This window comes from Strigops habroptila, chromosome 13 (genome assembly GCF_004027225.2).
Source record: "Strigops habroptila isolate Jane chromosome 13, bStrHab1.2.pri, whole genome shotgun sequence".
Classification (NCBI taxonomy): domain Eukaryota; kingdom Metazoa; phylum Chordata; class Aves; order Psittaciformes; family Psittacidae; genus Strigops; species Strigops habroptila.
This window is the reverse complement of record NC_044289.2, coordinates 13,505,263-13,523,868: the sequence shown is the minus strand read 5'-3', so window position 1 is coordinate 13,523,868 and position 18,606 is coordinate 13,505,263. Positions and strand designations below refer to the sequence as shown.

Below are 18,606 nucleotides of genomic sequence, written 5' to 3'. Positions count from 1 at the left end.
AAATGATGAAGGTTTTTGTGCTGTTTGCTGGTGTTAGCAGAGGGGTGAGTGTTCACATTCCCTTAGGAGCTCGGCTGTACTTCCTCAGTTACACTTTGCAATTCCTGACACACAGATGAATTGCAGCAGGGGCTTAGCCAACAATCCCTCGAGGCAGAGACCATCATTTAATGAAGTGGCTTCTTTAACCAGAAGCAGAGTGGGAGAAAAGCTTTAACGCTGTCTGTCTAGATCCTGCTGGGCGTAATGAAACGTTGGGTGGACAGCAAGTACCTCATGTTATTTTAGTTCAGATTAATATCTTCTATAATTGCAAAGACCTGGTAGGCGTCTCCAGAGGTGGTACTGCCTCAGGGTCCATGCAGACTGTGATGTGTTGGCTGGTGTAGGAATCTTATAATGCCATATGCATATATAAAGCAGATGTCATACTACCCACACTAAGGAGAGCCTGGGTGGCAGGCCAGTGGGAAATGCTCTCAGAGAGGTGATAATGCTGCAGATGCCGCTCACGTCTCCTATTTGGGCACAGTATGGAGGGTACAGGAGTCTGCAGGTTCAGTGTTCTACACCTCACCCCAGAGCTCTGCAAGAGGATGAGGATTGCATCTTTAATACACAACTATTTCTGCTGGTAGCTGTGGACACTTGAGAATAGACCAGGCTCAAAGAATGTAAGCTCAGGATAGCGCTTACTGATCCCTCCCCAAAGCTCTCCTTCCCAAGAACAACATAGATGCCCTTCTCAAGCTGCTGATGCTCAGAGAAGAGCAGTGAGGAACAGAGAGCAATGGAAATGTGGTGAACTTGTTCTGGCATGGGGTACAACTGAGGGAAAGATCATCAGATCTGGGTCGGGTGAAACAACGTCACTCTAACTGGAGGGAAAAGGCAAAGGGAACGATCTGATGGAGATGGCGAGCACGCTCCTGCTCACTGGAAGCAAAGCTTAGCGCAGGAGGAAGAAACTTGAGGCTTTAGTTGTGGAAGGCAGTGTCATAATGATACAGATACATACAGCTTTCCCTGGAGGTCCTGGGATTCCAGGCGGCCCTCGGAAACCAATGTCACCCTGCAAAGAATGGCACATCACTGTAATGCTGTGGTTGGCAGAGGGTGCAGTAACAGTATCCCTACCTTATACTGCAATCTAAGCAAACACAAAAGCCCTGGAAAAAACCCCATGTTTCTTGCTAATTTGCAACTCTGAAATAGCAGGTTTTTACTCTTGATCTCCCACCATTATCTCTGTGATACACTGATGCAATTCACGGCTTTGTTATCTTGATAACACACTTGTTCCTAAATAAATGCATGACTTTATCCAATTTAGAGCAATTCAGCCTCTAGGCTGATGGTCAAGGGACCCTGGCAAAAGTCCAAAGCCAGGATGAGCTACAGACTGACCCTGTTCTCACCGAAGAGCCTTTTCATGTCCTGAAAACCTTTGTCCATCAGTGACTTTGGTTTTCTCTTGTAAAGAGACAGAACAGAAAGTGAAGTGTTCACAAAACGTTTCTCAGGTTTTTACAAGGTTCTTCAGCACTGTCAGTCTTGCAGGAACAGCACTTTGTCCTTCTGATCTAAATGCTTAAACCAGGTTGCGTCTGATCCTGTCAACCCCTCAGGTATGAAGGCTCCTCCTGCCTTTGGAAGGTTGTTCTATTGAGGGGGTACAGGAAAGAGCCAGCACTTTACATCTTTACAAGTTCCCCAGTGGTAAAGACAAATAGAACCTGGACCTTGCACAAGACAAACTGGTGGTGAAGGGAGTAGGAAATAAAATCAGAAGGTGTTTTTGCTTACTCTGTCACCAGCTGGACCTATTGGACCAGGAAGTCCTCTTAGTCCTCTTGGGCCCTAATTAAGAAAACAGATCAGTTAAAACCCCAGTTAAAAACAGTTAAAACTGTTACACATAAAATGGCAGAACAGATTGAGGTAACAACTCATCAACACAGAGAACATTAAGAAATAGCAAGGAGCAGCAGAAAGCTCAGACTTCTGATGCACAGACAAGACATTTTCCCCTTCAGTGATGACTGAGCAAACAGAGTGCCTGCCCAAGCTGACAAGCCAGCTCAGAGCTCAGCTTCAGATCCACCCGAAAGGTGTCCAGCACTCTACTGGAGCAGCCATCACTTGGATGTCTCAACCAAGGTGAGGTACCAAAAGGAGGGCCTGAATTAAAGTTTGGTGAAAGCAGCATAATTTGTTTTTTCACCACCATTAACTTTCACATCTGTTCTGTGGAGGCAAGAGCTGTTTGTGTAACACAAGGTGATTGATGGCACCATTGAGTTTCACAGTAAGAAGGTCATGGGAACAGGTCTGAAGAGCAGTTGTTACCTGCAGGCCAACGCTGCCGGGGATGCCTGGAGGACCTGGAGGGCCAGGGTTACCCTGGGAGAGAAAGATTAATCAGACAAGAGGTGAGACAGCACGAGCCTGACAGCACAAAGCCAGGGAGCTTCCCATCTCATTCCTCCTTGAGCTCCCTCCCACCCAGATTTGTGCTTCAGAATTTGCATCTCTATTTTACAGGCAATTTCTTCTACATGCAAGAACACTTGATCAGTCAGGAATTTACCTGAGTGATTAATGCAGGGCTTTTTCCTGAGCTGACATCCCTGCATGTGAAACAATAGGTGTTAACTTCTCAAACTGAGCTGAGCATTATGATTATTGGGAAGATAGATTTTCTTGAAGTATTAGCACACATGCAGAGCAACGGAAGCCAGTGCACTTCAGTCATAGTAACTTCTTGTTGTTCAGCCAATTGCATCATTTCCCCCTGTCTTCTTGAAGAAATCACTTGTTATGCTGCTTTTAAAGAGAAAAATCCTCCCCTGTACCCATTAAATCGAAGTTTACCTTCTCTCCTTCTTTTCCTACTTCACCAGGTTCTCCTTTGTGACCAGTGTGTCCCTAGAAATGAGAGCTCTGATTATTCACATTCTAGTACAGGACCATTTCAAAATGTAAAGGTAGCTGTAAGACCTAAATCCACACAACATGACCTACTGGGGAAATAACCTATACCTGTGCTGTAACCATGTGAATGGAGGTCAATTCTGGGGCTAGTTGGCCACGCACAATCCCTGTGTTTGATATCACTGTGTTAGAATTGGTCTAGTTTCAGGAAATGCCCAGATTTGGTTTTCAAGAGTGACTTGTGGTGAGACAAGGCTACAGGTCTCTGGATTTCAGTTACAGATTAGGGACCAGAACTTGGTTCCCATCGCTTTTGAAACTGGGGCTGAGATGCTTCTGAAAACCCCATTCTGCGTCTTTAACCTCCCTTTTCATTTAAGTCACCTTAATGTCTGCAGCCTCAAGCTTGCAAAGAAATCCATGTCCCACTGAAACCGCTTCTATAAACTCAGACCCTGTTTGCTTCCTGGCTCCCTTCCTATGACTGTGGGAGAGCCCCAGACTAATTTCAGCCATGGCAGATGTTATTCCTCACCACGCAAAAGGTCCCGGGCATCATTTGCATCATAATTGGAAACCCACACAGGTTTTTCCCATTTCATAAGCTATGAATTTTGAATAGTTCTATCCTAAACATTGTGTATTTCGAACAACATTTATGACTCAGCTCAGAGACCAAATAGACCTGCACAGAATTCATGTGAATCATAGAGGGGACAGAGAAGGAGAAGTTTAACTCCTGAGTGAGGTTTCCTGAGGGTTGCAACCTAGAATTTATGTACCAGAATCAAACAACATAATCAGAGAGCTGGCTGGTGCTACACTGGGTATAAACGACAGTTAAATTGTATTTAATCATGTAAGTTATGTCTTGCTTGGTTTTGCTCGCCCTATGCAGAGGGTTGAATTTCATTTGTAGGAATAAGCAACTGTAGTTAAATCCTCCATCTAACAAAGGCTGCAAGGGATGGAACCACAAAACAACGTGCCTGTAAGTGCAGGCAGGTACTTGAAGGATGTAAAGCCTCTTGCTGAAGGTGAAGGGAGAGCACTCACACTTCACAGTATTAATTTCAGCTATTGCTATGAGCGTGGGAACAGCATGCAAAGGGGGCAGGATCACATCCTCCATCCTTCTCTTGTCTCATATTTGGCTGCTTTAAGGATTTTCTGTTTCAACAGCATAAATGCAGGCAAATGCGTGGCTGATTTGAAGGTGTGGAGCTATACATTGTGTGTAAAACAGTTTAATCCCAGGGGTTCATAGTGGTGTTTATTCTTGTACCTGCAGGTGTTGTTTTCCTTACCTTGAACCCTGGCATTCCTGGGGGACCTGGAGGACCTGGTGGGCACAGAGCTGGGCACTGCAAGGAACAGAAACACGCTTTGGCTTATCAAATACATACAACACAGCCAGGGAAGCTGGTTTCATTATTAGGGAGAGGTGGAAAAGTCACGTGGGTTTCAGCAATAAATCCATTAAATCTAATGGACTTACAGCATCATGTATTGACCAGCATTTCCTCATGGCAAAGGGTCCTAAACAGGTCCTCAGGCCCCCAGTAACCCACAAAAGAATGATTTATGGTCTGCTTCACTTTGAGCATGGACTGTGAGAAATTCTGAAGGCTGACAGTTATTCACAGGCCAAAATGCTGAAGAATCACAGTTCCCCAGCGAAGCTGAATCGATACCTTGTAAATCATTAAGAACATATTTTATCCTATGCATTAATTAATTCACCCCTATGGATTTCCTTTGGACTACTCATCTAATTGAAACGAGAGCAAGCATTAGAGCATATTGGAAGGGGACCTATAAAAAAATAACCCCAATGCCTACAAGCTGGGACCCGCAGATGTCTAGGGGTGGGTGGGAATTTGACTTTCTGGTTTGGAAACAAATCAGAACATGCATGGAAATGTAATGGGAGCTCAAAACGCAATACTCTAAAAACTTTATAAAAAGGGAATGAGATTTTCTTCTGCAGCTTTTCTTTCATTTCTTTGGATTTTTCTTTTAATAAAAGCTCAGGCAACACCTCTGTAGCAGAAATCTAATTTTCTGGTATATTCTACAGGGTAACTTAAATTAAACCTGCAGAAACAGTATCATTTTCTATTACCTTCCACGTGACTTGCCATTAGGCAGTCTAAATTGAGCTTTTTTGGGGCACACCAATTAGAAACCCAAAGATGCTGTCACAACAACAGCTGTGAAATCTGGAAATGTCACTTCCATCGTTCATGGGCTTTACAGGCCTTTCATTCCCCTGAAAGAAAGGAATCAGGACTTTCTCGTAAGGATGTCTAAACAAAGCGTATGCCCAGAGGAACCCGGTGCCACCATCCATGGAAATAAACAGTGCTACACGCACAACCTTTTCTCTTGTAAAGCAGGATTAGAAGCAGAGGCATGAAAAGCTGTTGTCATTTACCAAATGCTAAAGTTGTTTTGTAAGTCAAGAATGTATGCAAAGCCTGTTGAAAAGCAAACTGGAAAGTAAAGATAAGGGAAAAATCAAACCCAGGACATCTCCCTCCTCAAAAGAACATTTCAGTCTTGTAAATACAAACACAAGGATTATGCATTCTGCAATAAGGCAGTTTAGACACACATCTGCAGGTCTGAATGGTGCACAATAAATGGTCACCCAAGTATGCTAATGAAAAGTCACAGCAAGGATTAAACCAAAAGTGTATTTCCATAAAGAAAACCTACCTGAAGGTCCCCACCGCCATCAGGAATTGCGCCTGGAAGACCCTGCAGTAAAGAAATGTGGTCTTTTAAATACATCAAGATAAACACCAGGAGGAAACAAAATTTGCAGGAAATGGACTTTACAGACTCAGCTCAGTTGGATGAGCACAAGGCAGGTACCCAGCCCCACAGGGTAAAATGCAGCCCCTCAACCCAGAACAGTCCTCAAAACAGACATGTCAGGGGTGTGATCACCCTCTGGAGATGCACAGCTGAGCATGGGGAAGAGCTTTGAGCCTTAGGTGATGAAGGCAGCAACTTGAGAAGAGCAGCTGTGCACAGCCTCCTCCTGACCTAGGGAAAAACTCCTTAGGAAAGACCTCCAGATCCCACTACTCAACCTTCCAGAGAGACCACAGCAATCCCAAACCAGAGACTTGCTGGTTTCAAGCCCCACTTGTTGGTCCTACAAGAACACATCATGATCCAAGAAACCATATTAACCCTGGAGAGAACAGAAAGCCCACCCTGTAATCCATTTATGCCGTAAAGCCTGGATGTCATTGGGTTCCTCCACCCACAGAGCACAAATAATAACCAGGAGATCATCAATACACTGAAGTGCAGCCAGTGAAAAGTCACTGGTCTCCTCGGGGTACAGTGTTTATGGCCTGCTGAAGCTTAGTCTGGAAAGGGAGCGCTCATGGCACTCACAGCAAATAAGAAGTGCACATTCTGGATGCCTTGTGGGAATTTTCACACATTCATTTGCAAGTATCAACTTACAGGAGGTCCGGGTGGTCCAGGAGGCCCTGGGAATCCCGGCAGACCAAAAGGTCCCTAAAAAGAGTGCAAATAGTCAGAATTCCCCTTCTTAACCATTTCAGTGAAAATACAAAGGGAGAGGAAGGTGGCTACCAAACACCACTGCAGATTTGTGAATGTGGGACAAGATATCTCTAACGGGACTAAACTGCACCTTTCTTTATGCAGAGGGTTCTATGACTGGAATGAGAACAGCAGATGCATATGGAAGTAAAGGCACTGGTTGATTGGAGTGACCCTACACAACCTGATGCAAGGAATAGCATTGCATGTGGGCATGTGTTGCTTCTTGTGCATCACGTTTCCACAATGGGATAAGAGACCAGAAATGAACCTCATTCTTCTGTGGCCGTGGCATGTTCAGTAAATGAGGATCAAATGGTAGGAGAAACTCACAGGAGGACCCCGAAATCCATTTCCACCTGGGAGCCCACTGGGTCCTGGAGGCCCCTGTAGAACAGAGAGAAGAGCCTTTATACCCATGGAGACCTTGCATAGCTACCAAAGCCCAGGAGCAGCCAAACAGCCTGGTTGTACTCACTGTCTAATCCCCCTGAGGAGCTCAATCCTGCACCCAGACAATCAGTTTACCCATGCCCATCTTTTTTTACTCCACCTTCCCACAGAGGAAGGTCTTTCTCATTGCTGCATGTTGCCAGCATCTGCATCCCCTCTAACACAGGGCAGCTCTGGGATGCCTTAGGAACCCACTAAATAAAAGCTGCCCCAGAATTGGTTGCTTTCAGTGATTACAAGGCTGCTGTGTCTTGAATTCACGTCAGTGCCAGCCTCCCTGGGGTTAGGATAAGCATAAAAACCCCATAAGGCTGCCAACCTGCAGGACTCCACATCCCTCTGTCTGGCACAAGAGGGGGACCCAAGGCCTGGGACAGGTTTGTAACAATCAGGGTATCCCATAAAGAGAGTACAATAATTTAAAACTCTTTGAAAAAGAGCCTCATTACTTACTGGAGGTCCTGGTAGTCCTTTTCCCTAGAAACAACATTTAAACCAGTGAAAGATCATTTAGAAACTGAACATACAGGAAGAAAAGCAAACATCAGAAAATGCTGCTGAATTCTTTAAGTTTCCTTAGCACTCTCCTGTCCCCAATTATTGTAATTTGCAATCAGAGCAAAGCTGGAGTCTTGATGAATCCTTTTGTTGCCTCTAGCAATTTGTATTCCCTTTACATCGCTGTTACCTATGAGACATATCAAAGTAAAGCCATGTACAATGACATGATAGTGGGACACAGACAGTTCTGAAAACAACATTCTAGTTCATCTACTTTTCCTTTTTTGCTTTTAATTTTAAATAGACATTATCTAATGTCTAATAATTTTGATAGCATTTAATATGTTAGTCTTTATCCCAAGCTGGCTTGCTTTATAACATCTCAGAGACTAAACCCAGGTCCTGTATGAACAGAACAGGTCATATGTTCATATTTAAACACTTCAAACAATGTTTTCACTCATCAGGCTTTGATCCCTTTGTTTAGGATACAAGGCTTCCTATCTGCTCTTGGTGATGGGTTTGGTATAATACTACACACCATCTTTACATATGCAGTTGTAGGAGTTACTTACAGCAGGTCCAGGTGGCCCAGCAGGTCCCAATGCACCCTACAGGAATAAAACAGAGTGAAAACTAGCAGGGATAAAAGAGAAACCTCTGTATGGGTGGGCACCAAGGCCTGCCCTCCTTGACATCAATCTTTGCTTGAGAGCTCCAGCAGTGTCTTACAGAAACAGCACCTACCTGGAGATGCTCAGCTGCATTCACAAATAGGACAGAAACTTATGGATAATGACTCTGTCATTCCTGATGGAGCTGGAAAACATCCCAACACACTGCTACTTGTGATCCCAGGGAAGACGCTGGCCCTTTCCTAATGTTCTGTGTATACCAAACAAGATTAGAAACATTTCCCCTTGTTAAGCTTAAGGAGAAAGATACAGAGGACCCAGGGCCTCATTAAGAGCAGCCTTGTGAGGAGAGGGCTGTAATCCAATAAAAATCAACTCTGCTGCGAATGTCAGCTCATTCATTCCTCTTGCTGCAGGTTACTCTGCTTTGCTTCCACTCACTTTCATCTTTAGGCTGAAGTCCTTACAACTAGTGATGGCTGTAAGGGACAAGCTGGGATTTCCTCTTGCAAAGAAAACATTGAATTCCTGACCCCTACTGACTTAGACCCTAATCCTGCCCTCACTGAAACCAGCTGCACAGCCCCTTTCTGCTTTGGCCAACATGCCTAAAGTTTGGCAGAGTACTCAAAGTGCCAAGTGTTGGCACTTTACTCTTCTTAATTTTGCTCTCTTTGTGTGTTTAAGGTGCAGCATGCAGCAGTGAATGTTCCTGGCATGGTAAAAGATCATCAAGTCCCTGAGCGAGCTGATGTGATTCCATTAAGTTCAAAGGAGAGACTCTAATTTACACCTTGATTTTAATAACATTGTCTGACTCAACTCATTCTCCTGGTAACAATGTTCTTTCTCTTTTGATTAAAAAACAATCTCGCCATAATTTCTCACTTTAAAGTAACGTACTTTATGAATACACAACTATGGAGCACAGGGAAGACTTGATTGATGTGACATTCATAAATAAATATGAATAATTATGTTTTCCTCATTGTTTATAATGTAAAGCACCAAATTTCAATCTGGTCTTTGAAAACATTCTAATGAAGGACACTCAGTTAGCACTGAGGTCAGAACCCAGCTCGCTCCTGGCTAAAAATAAAGGATATTTCTGATTGGAAAAACAAGTAGGTTCAATCTAATCACTCTGGAAGCAGAACCATGAGAAAAGCCAATGGATGATGGCAGCAGCAGGAGATATTTAAGATAAAACCCATCTTGGTATGCTGCCTTCCAGTCCTCTCGCTCTGGTCACACATGAATCGCTGTTGGACCAATGAAGCATGGCATACAGAGGAAAAAAAATGTTTAGCAATAATACATAACTAAAAACTGTCTTCCATGAGCCCCCTTCCATATGCTGAACACCTTCGCTCTCAGACACTCTAGATAAATATGCTTATTTAGAAAGAAGTCATAGTGTTAAGCACGGATTCAATCCCACAACAGTAGGTAGACACCTGCTGATTTCAGTGATGCCTGGGAGACTGAAATATGTTCTAAAAGTTGGGGAGAAGAAAGAAAGTTGGGATAACGATGGTGTCCTTTTAGAGTGCTAAAGCTTTTAGAGGTTTTTTCTTTTTTCCAGGCTTTTATTAGACCAATTAAAACAATTTTCCAGATGGATCACTGACCTTGAAAAGCTCCCATAAACGACAACAGGTCCCAGGTTTGCCCCATGCTGACGAATTGAGTTAGGAGACATAGGAAAGCACACGAAATCAGAGCACGTAGTTAAGGTAACCGTGCTTGTGTGCTTCTACTAAACAGCTGAAGAGGAAGTTCTTGTGCCTAGATATTATCTGCTCAATTACCCTGCAAACTAGGAGCTTGTGTGCTAAAGTGGGCATGGGTAAATACTACCACTGAACATAAAGCAAAGGCACAAAACTGCTCAGAGTCTTCTGTGTGCAGTCCTGAGCTTTTTTATTTTAGAAATCAGGGATCAGTTCCCAGAAGGTGCTGGATTCCTGCCACAGACTGTCAGAGTTGTCAAGATTTTGCAGCCCTGGATCTCTAGGGAGAAAGATGGGCACAAGGAAAAGTAAAGGAGAAGGGTTTTAGTGCAGTGCCAATGGTTGGAGGTTTGGAGCTGTGACCAGGATGCTGGGGTCCTGCCACAAGCTTTGCCTTGCACATGGGAAAGGTAAAAGAACATATCAAGGATACATGGCTCTATCACTCATCCTTTTAACTAAATGAGACAACTCACAGAGTTTTGAGCTTTGGGTAACTCCTTGGAGCAACAAATGGATTATTGAAATATACTGAACATGTTAGAAAATCCAGTTTTTAACCTCTGCATGCTGTGATGTGTGTTCATCCCATCACTGCAGGCTCGAGCTCAAGAGCCCGGTGTACCAGCTGTGGATACAAGCCTTATCTTTCCACACCAGGAGACAGGAAAATAGCCATGCTGGATAAGAATCAGTGCTGAATGGCTCACTAATGTTTAGTTCTTAACGTCACAAGGAGGCCTTTACAGCCCTATGATGATCTGAAGGACATCTGTAACATCTCAGGCAGCCATTTCTCTATCCCTGTGGTGCCCCTTAGCAGAGCAGTAATATGCAAGAAGCAAGAAAAAAACCTCTTATGTCTTGTTGCGCTGGCTGTGGAAGTTTATGCCAAAGCAACTAATAATGTCAACCATATGGACAGCCCCAGAATTAGCAAAAGGCAAAAGTTTAAACAGTTAACACACAGCAGCAGTAATTATAAACATAACAGAGCTGCGTACTCAGACTGCAAACAAAGGCCAAAATAGCTTCACTTTGATAAACTTCATCATTAAGCCTAGTGACTGCTTCAAGGAACTTTTTAGACACTTGAAATACCACCAGAGCTGTTCTGCACTGTTACTCCCACGACTGAGGCTACCCAGGCCCGTTCAAAGCCACGTGAAAGAAAGATGGATTTCATGCCCTACCTAGTGAAAAGCCACCTGGGGCTTCATTTCAAGGGCCCAAGTGTTCTGCCAGGGTTTGTGGATAAATAAAGCATTGTAATCAACACTTTAATGTCACCAATTTACAAAGGGATGAGAAATCATCAATGCAATCAGTGATAACGTTCATTTAAAGGGACTTAGGATCTAACGTGCTACTCACACGGTCTCCTGGAGGCCCATTTGGGCCAGGTGGGCCATCATTTCCTGTTAAACCCTGAAATAGCACAAAGAAAGCTGATGAGGCACTTTGGGAAAACACCCATGCCTATATGAGACATTTAAGAGAAGATGACAAAATACTCACATCCACTCCAGGAAGGCCAGGCAATCCGGCTTCACCAGCTGCTCCAGGCTTCCCTGGTGCACCTTTTGGCCCCTAAATCAGATAAAGCTGTGATTATGAAGGTTATTTTTAACACAGTAACAAGAAAAATGTGGTGAGCATTGATACAGGCTACAACATGTAAGTTCATTTGTCGATGTGTTAATCTCAAACCATGCAACATGGAAGAATTCCTGCAAAGAGATGAAACTTGCCATGAATCTAAATCCTAAATTCACTTCAGTGCTTTGGCTCAGTTCCACATACTCATAAGCTGTTCCTAGCAGAGGGGTAGAAAGGGTTGGGGGGCAAGTGGTCCAAAGCAAATTGCAGTGGCACATAGTACAGTGCTGAGCAGCCTTTGGCAGGCTGAGGAGCTGAAGCAGACTCAGACCAATGCCAAAACCAACCGCACGTATGCGGCTCGGTGCCAGTTTCATTGCACTGGTGACAGATGAGCTTTATTTCATGGATATCCTCCGCTAGCAAAGAAGTAGGAGAATGTGTTTGTCCCCAGGACCAGTGCTGAGCATCTCCACTCCTGTGTATCCCTTAAGGAAATTCTGCTGCAGATCAAGCAGAAGGTGAGCCAGTCTTAGCTCTCACACCGTGTCCCTTCCCAAAGGATGAGCAAATCAATGTCAGCCAGAGAATACTTACTGGTGGGCCTGGCAAACCAGGAGGGCCCGGCTCTCCCTAAATGAAAGAAGAAAGACATCAGTGTTAGTGCTAAACCTACTTCTGCTGACTTTTTGCCACAATGGTGTTTCCAACTGTCAGAGCACCCAAGTCCCCCTTCATGGCCACTCCAAGATTTACCACACTCAGTCTTTTGAAGCTGATGCTCTAAATCCTGCTACCCCCTAAAGCAGGATAAATTTAGGAGTTGAAACTAGATGATCTTGAAGGCCCCTTACAACCCAAACCATTCTATGATTCTATGAATATAGCCTTTTCCATATCCATGATAGTAGATCTGGTGAAACCCACATCCTCAGCCTTCCAGAGAGAACCAGTGCTTCCGAATGGTACCCAGCACCTCCAACTTTATCCAGGTATGTGCGGTTGGGCTTGTCTGCAAGTGGGGCAGAGAGGAAGCTGGGCGTCTAGCAAGGCTTTCAAACATCTTCCTGATGAAACAGGGGAATGCAACGATAAGCTCCAGGTATCCAGGACACAACATGAACTGTGGCACTACCAGGAGTTCATGACTATCAGAAAGTGAAGCAGCTTGGTTTCCCATCTCATCCTGCAGTCCCAGTTCCCAATGTCTGGATGGTTCCCTCCCCTTCTGGCTTTAGAAGTGCACTAAATATTGTGAGAGGCTCAAGTATGGAGGGTGAGCAAAGGGGAAGGGGCATGTAGATACCCTGGAAGAAAATCTATATGGAAAAAGAGTTCATTAACAGAAAGAACACCCTCCCCACCGTGGGGCTGATAATTAGGAGTCAGATGGCAGTCAGCAAAGTTGTGGAATTTATAGTGTGTTTCTATATTTACTGTGTCAGCAACTGTGAAGTCTGTGGTCAAATCTCTCAAGACTGGCTGCCTTGATTTGCTCAGGCGAGGATTTATGTGCTGCATTGGTGACTGATCAACACAGACCAGAGGGTCACTGAACAGAGGGATCTTTATGCTCTGTCTTGCTGAAGCAACTCCTTTGCCCACAGATTTTTCCATAAATAGTTATCATTATCATAGGTGGGGAAGGTCCCCTGCCAAGGAAATGAAAGGACCAGTTCTTTTGCAATGAAGGGTTTGAAAAGGCAGCTAGAAATGGCAGCAGAGGTGGTTTACTCCCTCCTCCATCACCTGAGATTGCTAGCCCTTGCATGTTTTCTTGCCTGTGTGATGGCAATCTATGCAGCAGGGTCACAGCATCAGCAAAGGCTGTTTGGGACCATCTTAAACCTTGACCCTGCCATCGTGGACCCCTGTGGGACTCTGCAGGAGTACCAGAACTTCAGTCAGCTGAATCAAAAGCCTAATCAGAGTTTATACCCCTAACGCCAGATCACTGGGAATTAGAGGCAAAGGCTGTCAGCAAGAGGAAATGCTCTCCTCGTGCCAGGCGAGAGGGAGGGAGGGTTACTCTTTCTCAGCAAGTCAAGCCAGGAGACGGAGAGTGGGGAGAAAAAACACAACTTGATTTTTGCAAAGTGACAATTGCTCATTAGCAATTTGGGGAATTACATCCCCAGAAATAATTCACAGGAACTTGTAGCCAATTTTTTCACTCACAACATGCTGTTTCTATTCTTGGGAGGGAGAGATGCTGCTTGTTAGCGAGTATGAAACGTGAAGCGTGTTAAAGGCTGTAATTATAAAGTATTTCAGAGGGACTTCACGTTGCAAACTCCACTTTTGTTTCTGAGGAAAGGCAGGAATAAAAGCAGGAGCTTCTAGAAATTGTGCTTATGGGGTTCATCCAGGGTTTGTTTGGAGATAGCCTGAATAATTCAGCTGTATGTTATGCACCGTTCACTGCTTGCATCCAATGGTAAGGGACTGTTGAACACCTCAGCAGTGCTCATCCAACTCAGAGACCATTCAGCGGCTCTTCCCACACAGCATTCATCCAAAGCCATCTGTGAAGATGATCCAGCTGGTGGTTTGCAGAGTTCAGGGAACTTGCATAGATACGGTACAGAAAAGTTCTGGTTGTGCTTTAGAAAAAGTCTCATCATTAAAGAAATAACGGGTTTCATTCTTTGCACTGGTGGAATTGATGCTTCCACTTGGGCTCCACATGATCCTCTCCATGCAGCACTATGAAAATGCAGAGCAGTGCTGGATTTTCTATGCCATAATTTTGGAGGGTACTGCAAGTGTGTGACTGTGCTCAAACAAGCCACAGCCCTGCATCTCTTCTCCTGTGCAATTCCTTAAAGGACTCAATGTCCTGTTGAGTGGCAGAAACCATCCCAGACCCTGTCCTTGACCAGCTGGACCACCTCATATGAACAGAGCACCTGAGAACCTATATCCATAGGAGATCAGGTCTGTTCAAAAGAAACACTGATCCTGCACAGTATAAACTCCAGGCTCAAGCTGGGACTACAAGACTCAGCACCTTAAATACTTCACTCAGCCGTTTGATGTATTAGGACTAAAGTTCTTCATGATAATTAGATGTTGTTATTTGGTTCTATCCCACAGGGAGCTTCCAAAGCTTTTGGCAGAGGATAAAAGGGAGCAGGCTCACATGACCAACATCTCTCCAGGATCCTGCTTCCAAAAGCAATCAGGAGTGATGCTGATGCTGTTCCGGAATTAAGGTGTAAAAGATCCTGTGGAAAGCAGGAACTGAACAACACAATTATAGGGATCTCTTTCTTTCCCATTGCCTATACACAGAAGTTGTATAGCCCTTGACATCTGGAGGGCTTGATCCCTCCTAAACCCTTCTTTTTCACTCTGTACAGAAGCACAGCCAGCCTTCCCCAGAGCCCGCTGGCCATGCTGATGTCCTGCTGCAGCGACTCCAGACACTCACTGCTCCCAATGTGAACACGCATCCTCTGCCCTCTTCCACGGTGTCCTTTAAGCCTTTTATCACACCACGAAAAACAGCGCAGAGAAACCATCAAGGACCAGCTCTGAACTTTTCATGCTACAAAACCAGAGTGAGATTTTCAGTAGAACAGCCTGTTAGTCAAAAGGACACTTCACAGGGACTAGTTGCAATCAATGAGGTTCTCTCTTCAGCCTTGCTCACAGAGCCACTGTGAAAGCTCACCACTGCAGACAAAAAAGCTCCTTGTTCACCATATGCCAGGGAACTCCTACATCTTTTTTTACCTTCTTATCCAAAAGAAAATGACCTGCATAGAATGAACAGATTTTTTTCAAGGCTGCTTAAAGGCCCAATTCCAATAAACTTCCTTCAGACGAGCTTTAAACACCCTGCCCTATTCCATAGGCAGCTTAGAGACACAAGTACTACTCAAACTGAGTATCGAAGCAGGAATCTGGCCTTTTGCATTTGATGTGGTCTTGTTGAAGGTCCATCTGATACTCTTTTTATCCTCTGCCAGCTACAGGACACAATTCAGTCCTTATCCAACAGATGCACAGGAGAAAAATCTTTCATTTCTACGGAAACATCAATTAAATGTAATAGGACAAGCTTTTCTCCTCCGGTAAGTGCTGTGGTATGCAGCCTTCTACCTCTGCAGGAGGTGTACGAATAAGGAACTGCTGCTGAAATAAAGGTTGCCCATTTCAGTTGCCTTTGGTGCCACTACAGGCAACTCATGTCTAGCAACACACGAGCCAGATTCTGACCTCTCACGTGCTGATGTAAACTAGGGATAACCATACCGACAATGATGAAATAAACCAAATACTATTAAAAGCAGTGTCCAGCGCTGCAAATTTGAGTTTCTTGGAGCCTCTCTAGAAACATGGATGCTCTGAAGTGTCACATAAACCTTCCTTGAGCTACAGAACAGTAACTCCAACAAACATCATACCCATGCACTCAACCTTATGTATTATTCCCCTTCCTCGCTAGACACCAATAGAGAAATATTCCACTTTGCAGCCAGGGTCACAAATCCCTGTGTATTCATTAGCTTTGCCCTGAACTGTCTCTTGAGACAGGGGATTGATCCTGCAAAGAACCTGATGCCACTCAGCACCTCTACCCTCTGCGCTGACTCTTGCAAGCAGGCTGCTTCTCCAGGTCCATCCACCTCCAAAGGATGGCCCAAAGGCTGGGGCTCTGGAGAACAGGAGCAGCTTCTCTGCTCAGCTGGCTCTGCTTCTGCTCCTCCCCTTCCCTCCCTCTGCCATACGTCACTCACATCTATGCCGTCCTTCCCAGATGGTCCAGGGGGTCCTCGTGGTCCAGGAGGGCCTTGTGGTCCTACTCTCTGAAAGGATTGGGGGGAAGAGAGGGAGAAGAGTTTGTTTTCGCATCAGAAATGGGCTATATCAGAAAGCAATGGCTAAATCCTACAGCTGAACCCTAAACCTGCACTAACCCTCCATCCCTCAGGGCCCATCACGAAACAGGGTGGACTTGGAGGACCTCAGGTCAGGTGTAAGGTGCTTTGGAAAAACCCTTTGACTGAGGACATCCTCAGGGCTCCCAGCTTGTTTAACTGGTGGCTTATACTGGGAATCAAAGCTGGTCATTGGGTGGCAAATGGGTTTGGTTGTATAGGAAATTCTCACTGCCTACAAGCATGGTTCATTTGGGGCAGAGGGGGAAATGCAAAGCCCATGGAAAATAGGTGCCAAGTGCATGGCATTAAAAACTAATTTATAGCCTCAGTCTGATGGGATGATGGAAAAGCTAGGCAGACACTGCTGAAAACAGAAGGAGAAAGGGAAATTCTCCTCTCTGAGCACGATGCCATTTGAAAATCTGGGATTTTGGAGCAGGTCTGAGGTGGGGGGAAGGAAAGAAAGGTCCAATCAATGACTTCTGTATGGAGAGGGCTCCAGAGAGCAACTGCTGCAGCTTCAGCAGACAAAGGTTTCATTGTAGAAGCAGCTCTGCTCGCAGCAGATGAGGGTAGCTCTGAATTCCCAAGCCAGACTGCAAAAATTCCTCACTAACACAATGAAAAACCTCACTGAGGAGTTACTTCCCCAGGCAATAATATTAATAACATACAGAGGAGTTTAATATAACTTCACATCTGAAGTGACCAAGGGTTAAATATGCTATTTTTATAAGTGTAAAATTTGAAAGTTAATTGAGGGAAGGAGTAAGGAATTCTGATTCAGATAAGACCCAGATCAAATCGGTCTCACTGGCAACCTGTACTTCACTGTAAAAGAAAACTCTTTCTCTTACATCCACAGGTCTCCCCTTTCTCAAATCTTTCTCTCTTGTAACTGCAGTCCTGAATGGGATGACAATACTTTGACATCAAGTATAAAGCAGCACTTTCTACACATGAGAACACAAACTGAAAGTCTTACCTACGCAGGGACAAACCCAGATGTGCTTGCCTGGCACTCTGTGTGTAACAGTGCAAGCAACACACATTTTTAATAAACTTCAGACTCTAATAACCTGCAAACTGCCACATTTCACCCTGCAGGTAAAACATACACACACCACATTATCTTATGGACCTTTTTCTGCAGCATAAGACATCAATGAGGCTTCTTACCTGAGCTGATGTTGTGGCTAATAGTTGACAGAGGAAGAGAAGCCCAAGAGCAGAGAATCCAGCCATGGTGCCCAGGCTCTGCCTCTCTCCCTTCCTCCAAGGCAGCTAAACCCTTTCTCCTCCAGGGTCCAGCAGATCCCTCCTCCTGGGTCTCAGCTTACAAACAGAGACTCCTCTCCTCCAGATAAACCTGCGGCTCCAGCTCGAGGGGCAGAGCTCAGGAGCACAGGCAAGAGGGGCTGAGCTTGGAGGAGGGAGAGAGGAGGTTTAGGAAGGAGGTGGGAGCAGGAGGGCCAGCAGCAGGCAGTCAGGAAGAGCAGCTCATTCATGCCCTGCTGAGCAGCCCCAGCCTTGAGCACAGAGGGAGCCTACAGATGGGCCGGACTTAGGGATGCTGCAGGAGATACAAAGATGTTCCTTAAGTCTCACACGGACCATTTCTCAAAGCCCATCACCACCTCTGTGCTGGACAGATGCTAAAGCAACACAAAGTGAGTTATTCAGTGCTGGAGGCTATTCAACTTCACTAGGGAGATTAATATGCCTGTAACGAGTGTGAGATGCACTACAGAGAAATGCACTTACTGCTTTGTGAGATTGTTTATTAGCTCTGGAGGTGCATTCACATCTGATTGGGGTTTGCTTTTTTTTTGCAGGGAGATCTGAAGGATGCCAACTCGAGGAAGTGATGAATCCCGAGCAGAGAACAGATGATTGCAGATGGATACGAGGAGGAAGAAAAAAGGAGAAACGTTCTCAGAGCCACAAAAATATATAAGGAAGAATTGCCTTTGAAATAGCTGCAAGAAAGGAACAGGATGACAGTTCCCAGCTAGGTGATCCCAAATGGCAATATATTCACGAAGATGCACCTCCTGCACATAACTTCATGCTTCCCTTTATTGATGAAAGAATTTCACTCTTTGGGCTGGGAAGCAGAGAGGAACAGTGGCAAGAATCATCAGGACTGAAATGACACAGCCCATTTGGTTAGCAAGAGGAGAGCAGAAGTGGAAAAGCGAAGCTTAGATGAAATACCAGGTTTCAGCTTGACATCCTTGCGCCAGGAGGCTTGCATGAGCACACTGTGTGTGC

At 44.9% G+C, this 18,606-nt stretch overlaps 1 protein-coding gene across 1 annotated transcript in view; it reads right to left on the bottom strand.

Moving 5' to 3' along the window:
- Nucleotides 1-17,798, bottom strand: part of COL9A3 (collagen type IX alpha 3 chain) — a 35,385-nt gene extending 17,587 nt beyond the window's left edge. The window contains exons 1-15 of the mRNA XM_030502684.1: nt 17,512-17,798; nt 16,189-16,257; nt 12,041-12,076; nt 11,363-11,434; nt 11,219-11,272; nt 8,052-8,087; nt 7,429-7,452; nt 6,856-6,909; nt 6,421-6,474; nt 5,656-5,697; nt 4,242-4,298; nt 2,875-2,928; nt 2,350-2,403; nt 1,807-1,860; nt 1,019-1,072 (exon numbers count right to left, since the gene is read on the bottom strand). Coding sequence (XP_030358544.1) covers nt 1,019-1,072; nt 1,807-1,860; nt 2,350-2,403; nt 2,875-2,928; nt 4,242-4,298; nt 5,656-5,697; nt 6,421-6,474; nt 6,856-6,909; nt 7,429-7,452; nt 8,052-8,087; nt 11,219-11,272; nt 11,363-11,434; nt 12,041-12,076; nt 16,189-16,257; nt 17,512-17,577 — 780 coding nt within the window. The 5' untranslated portion in view covers nt 17,578-17,798. The remainder of the gene's footprint in view (nt 1-1,018; nt 1,073-1,806; nt 1,861-2,349; nt 2,404-2,874; nt 2,929-4,241; nt 4,299-5,655; nt 5,698-6,420; nt 6,475-6,855; nt 6,910-7,428; nt 7,453-8,051; nt 8,088-11,218; nt 11,273-11,362; nt 11,435-12,040; nt 12,077-16,188; nt 16,258-17,511) is intronic.
- Between the last annotated feature and the right edge of the window lie 808 nt (nt 17,799-18,606).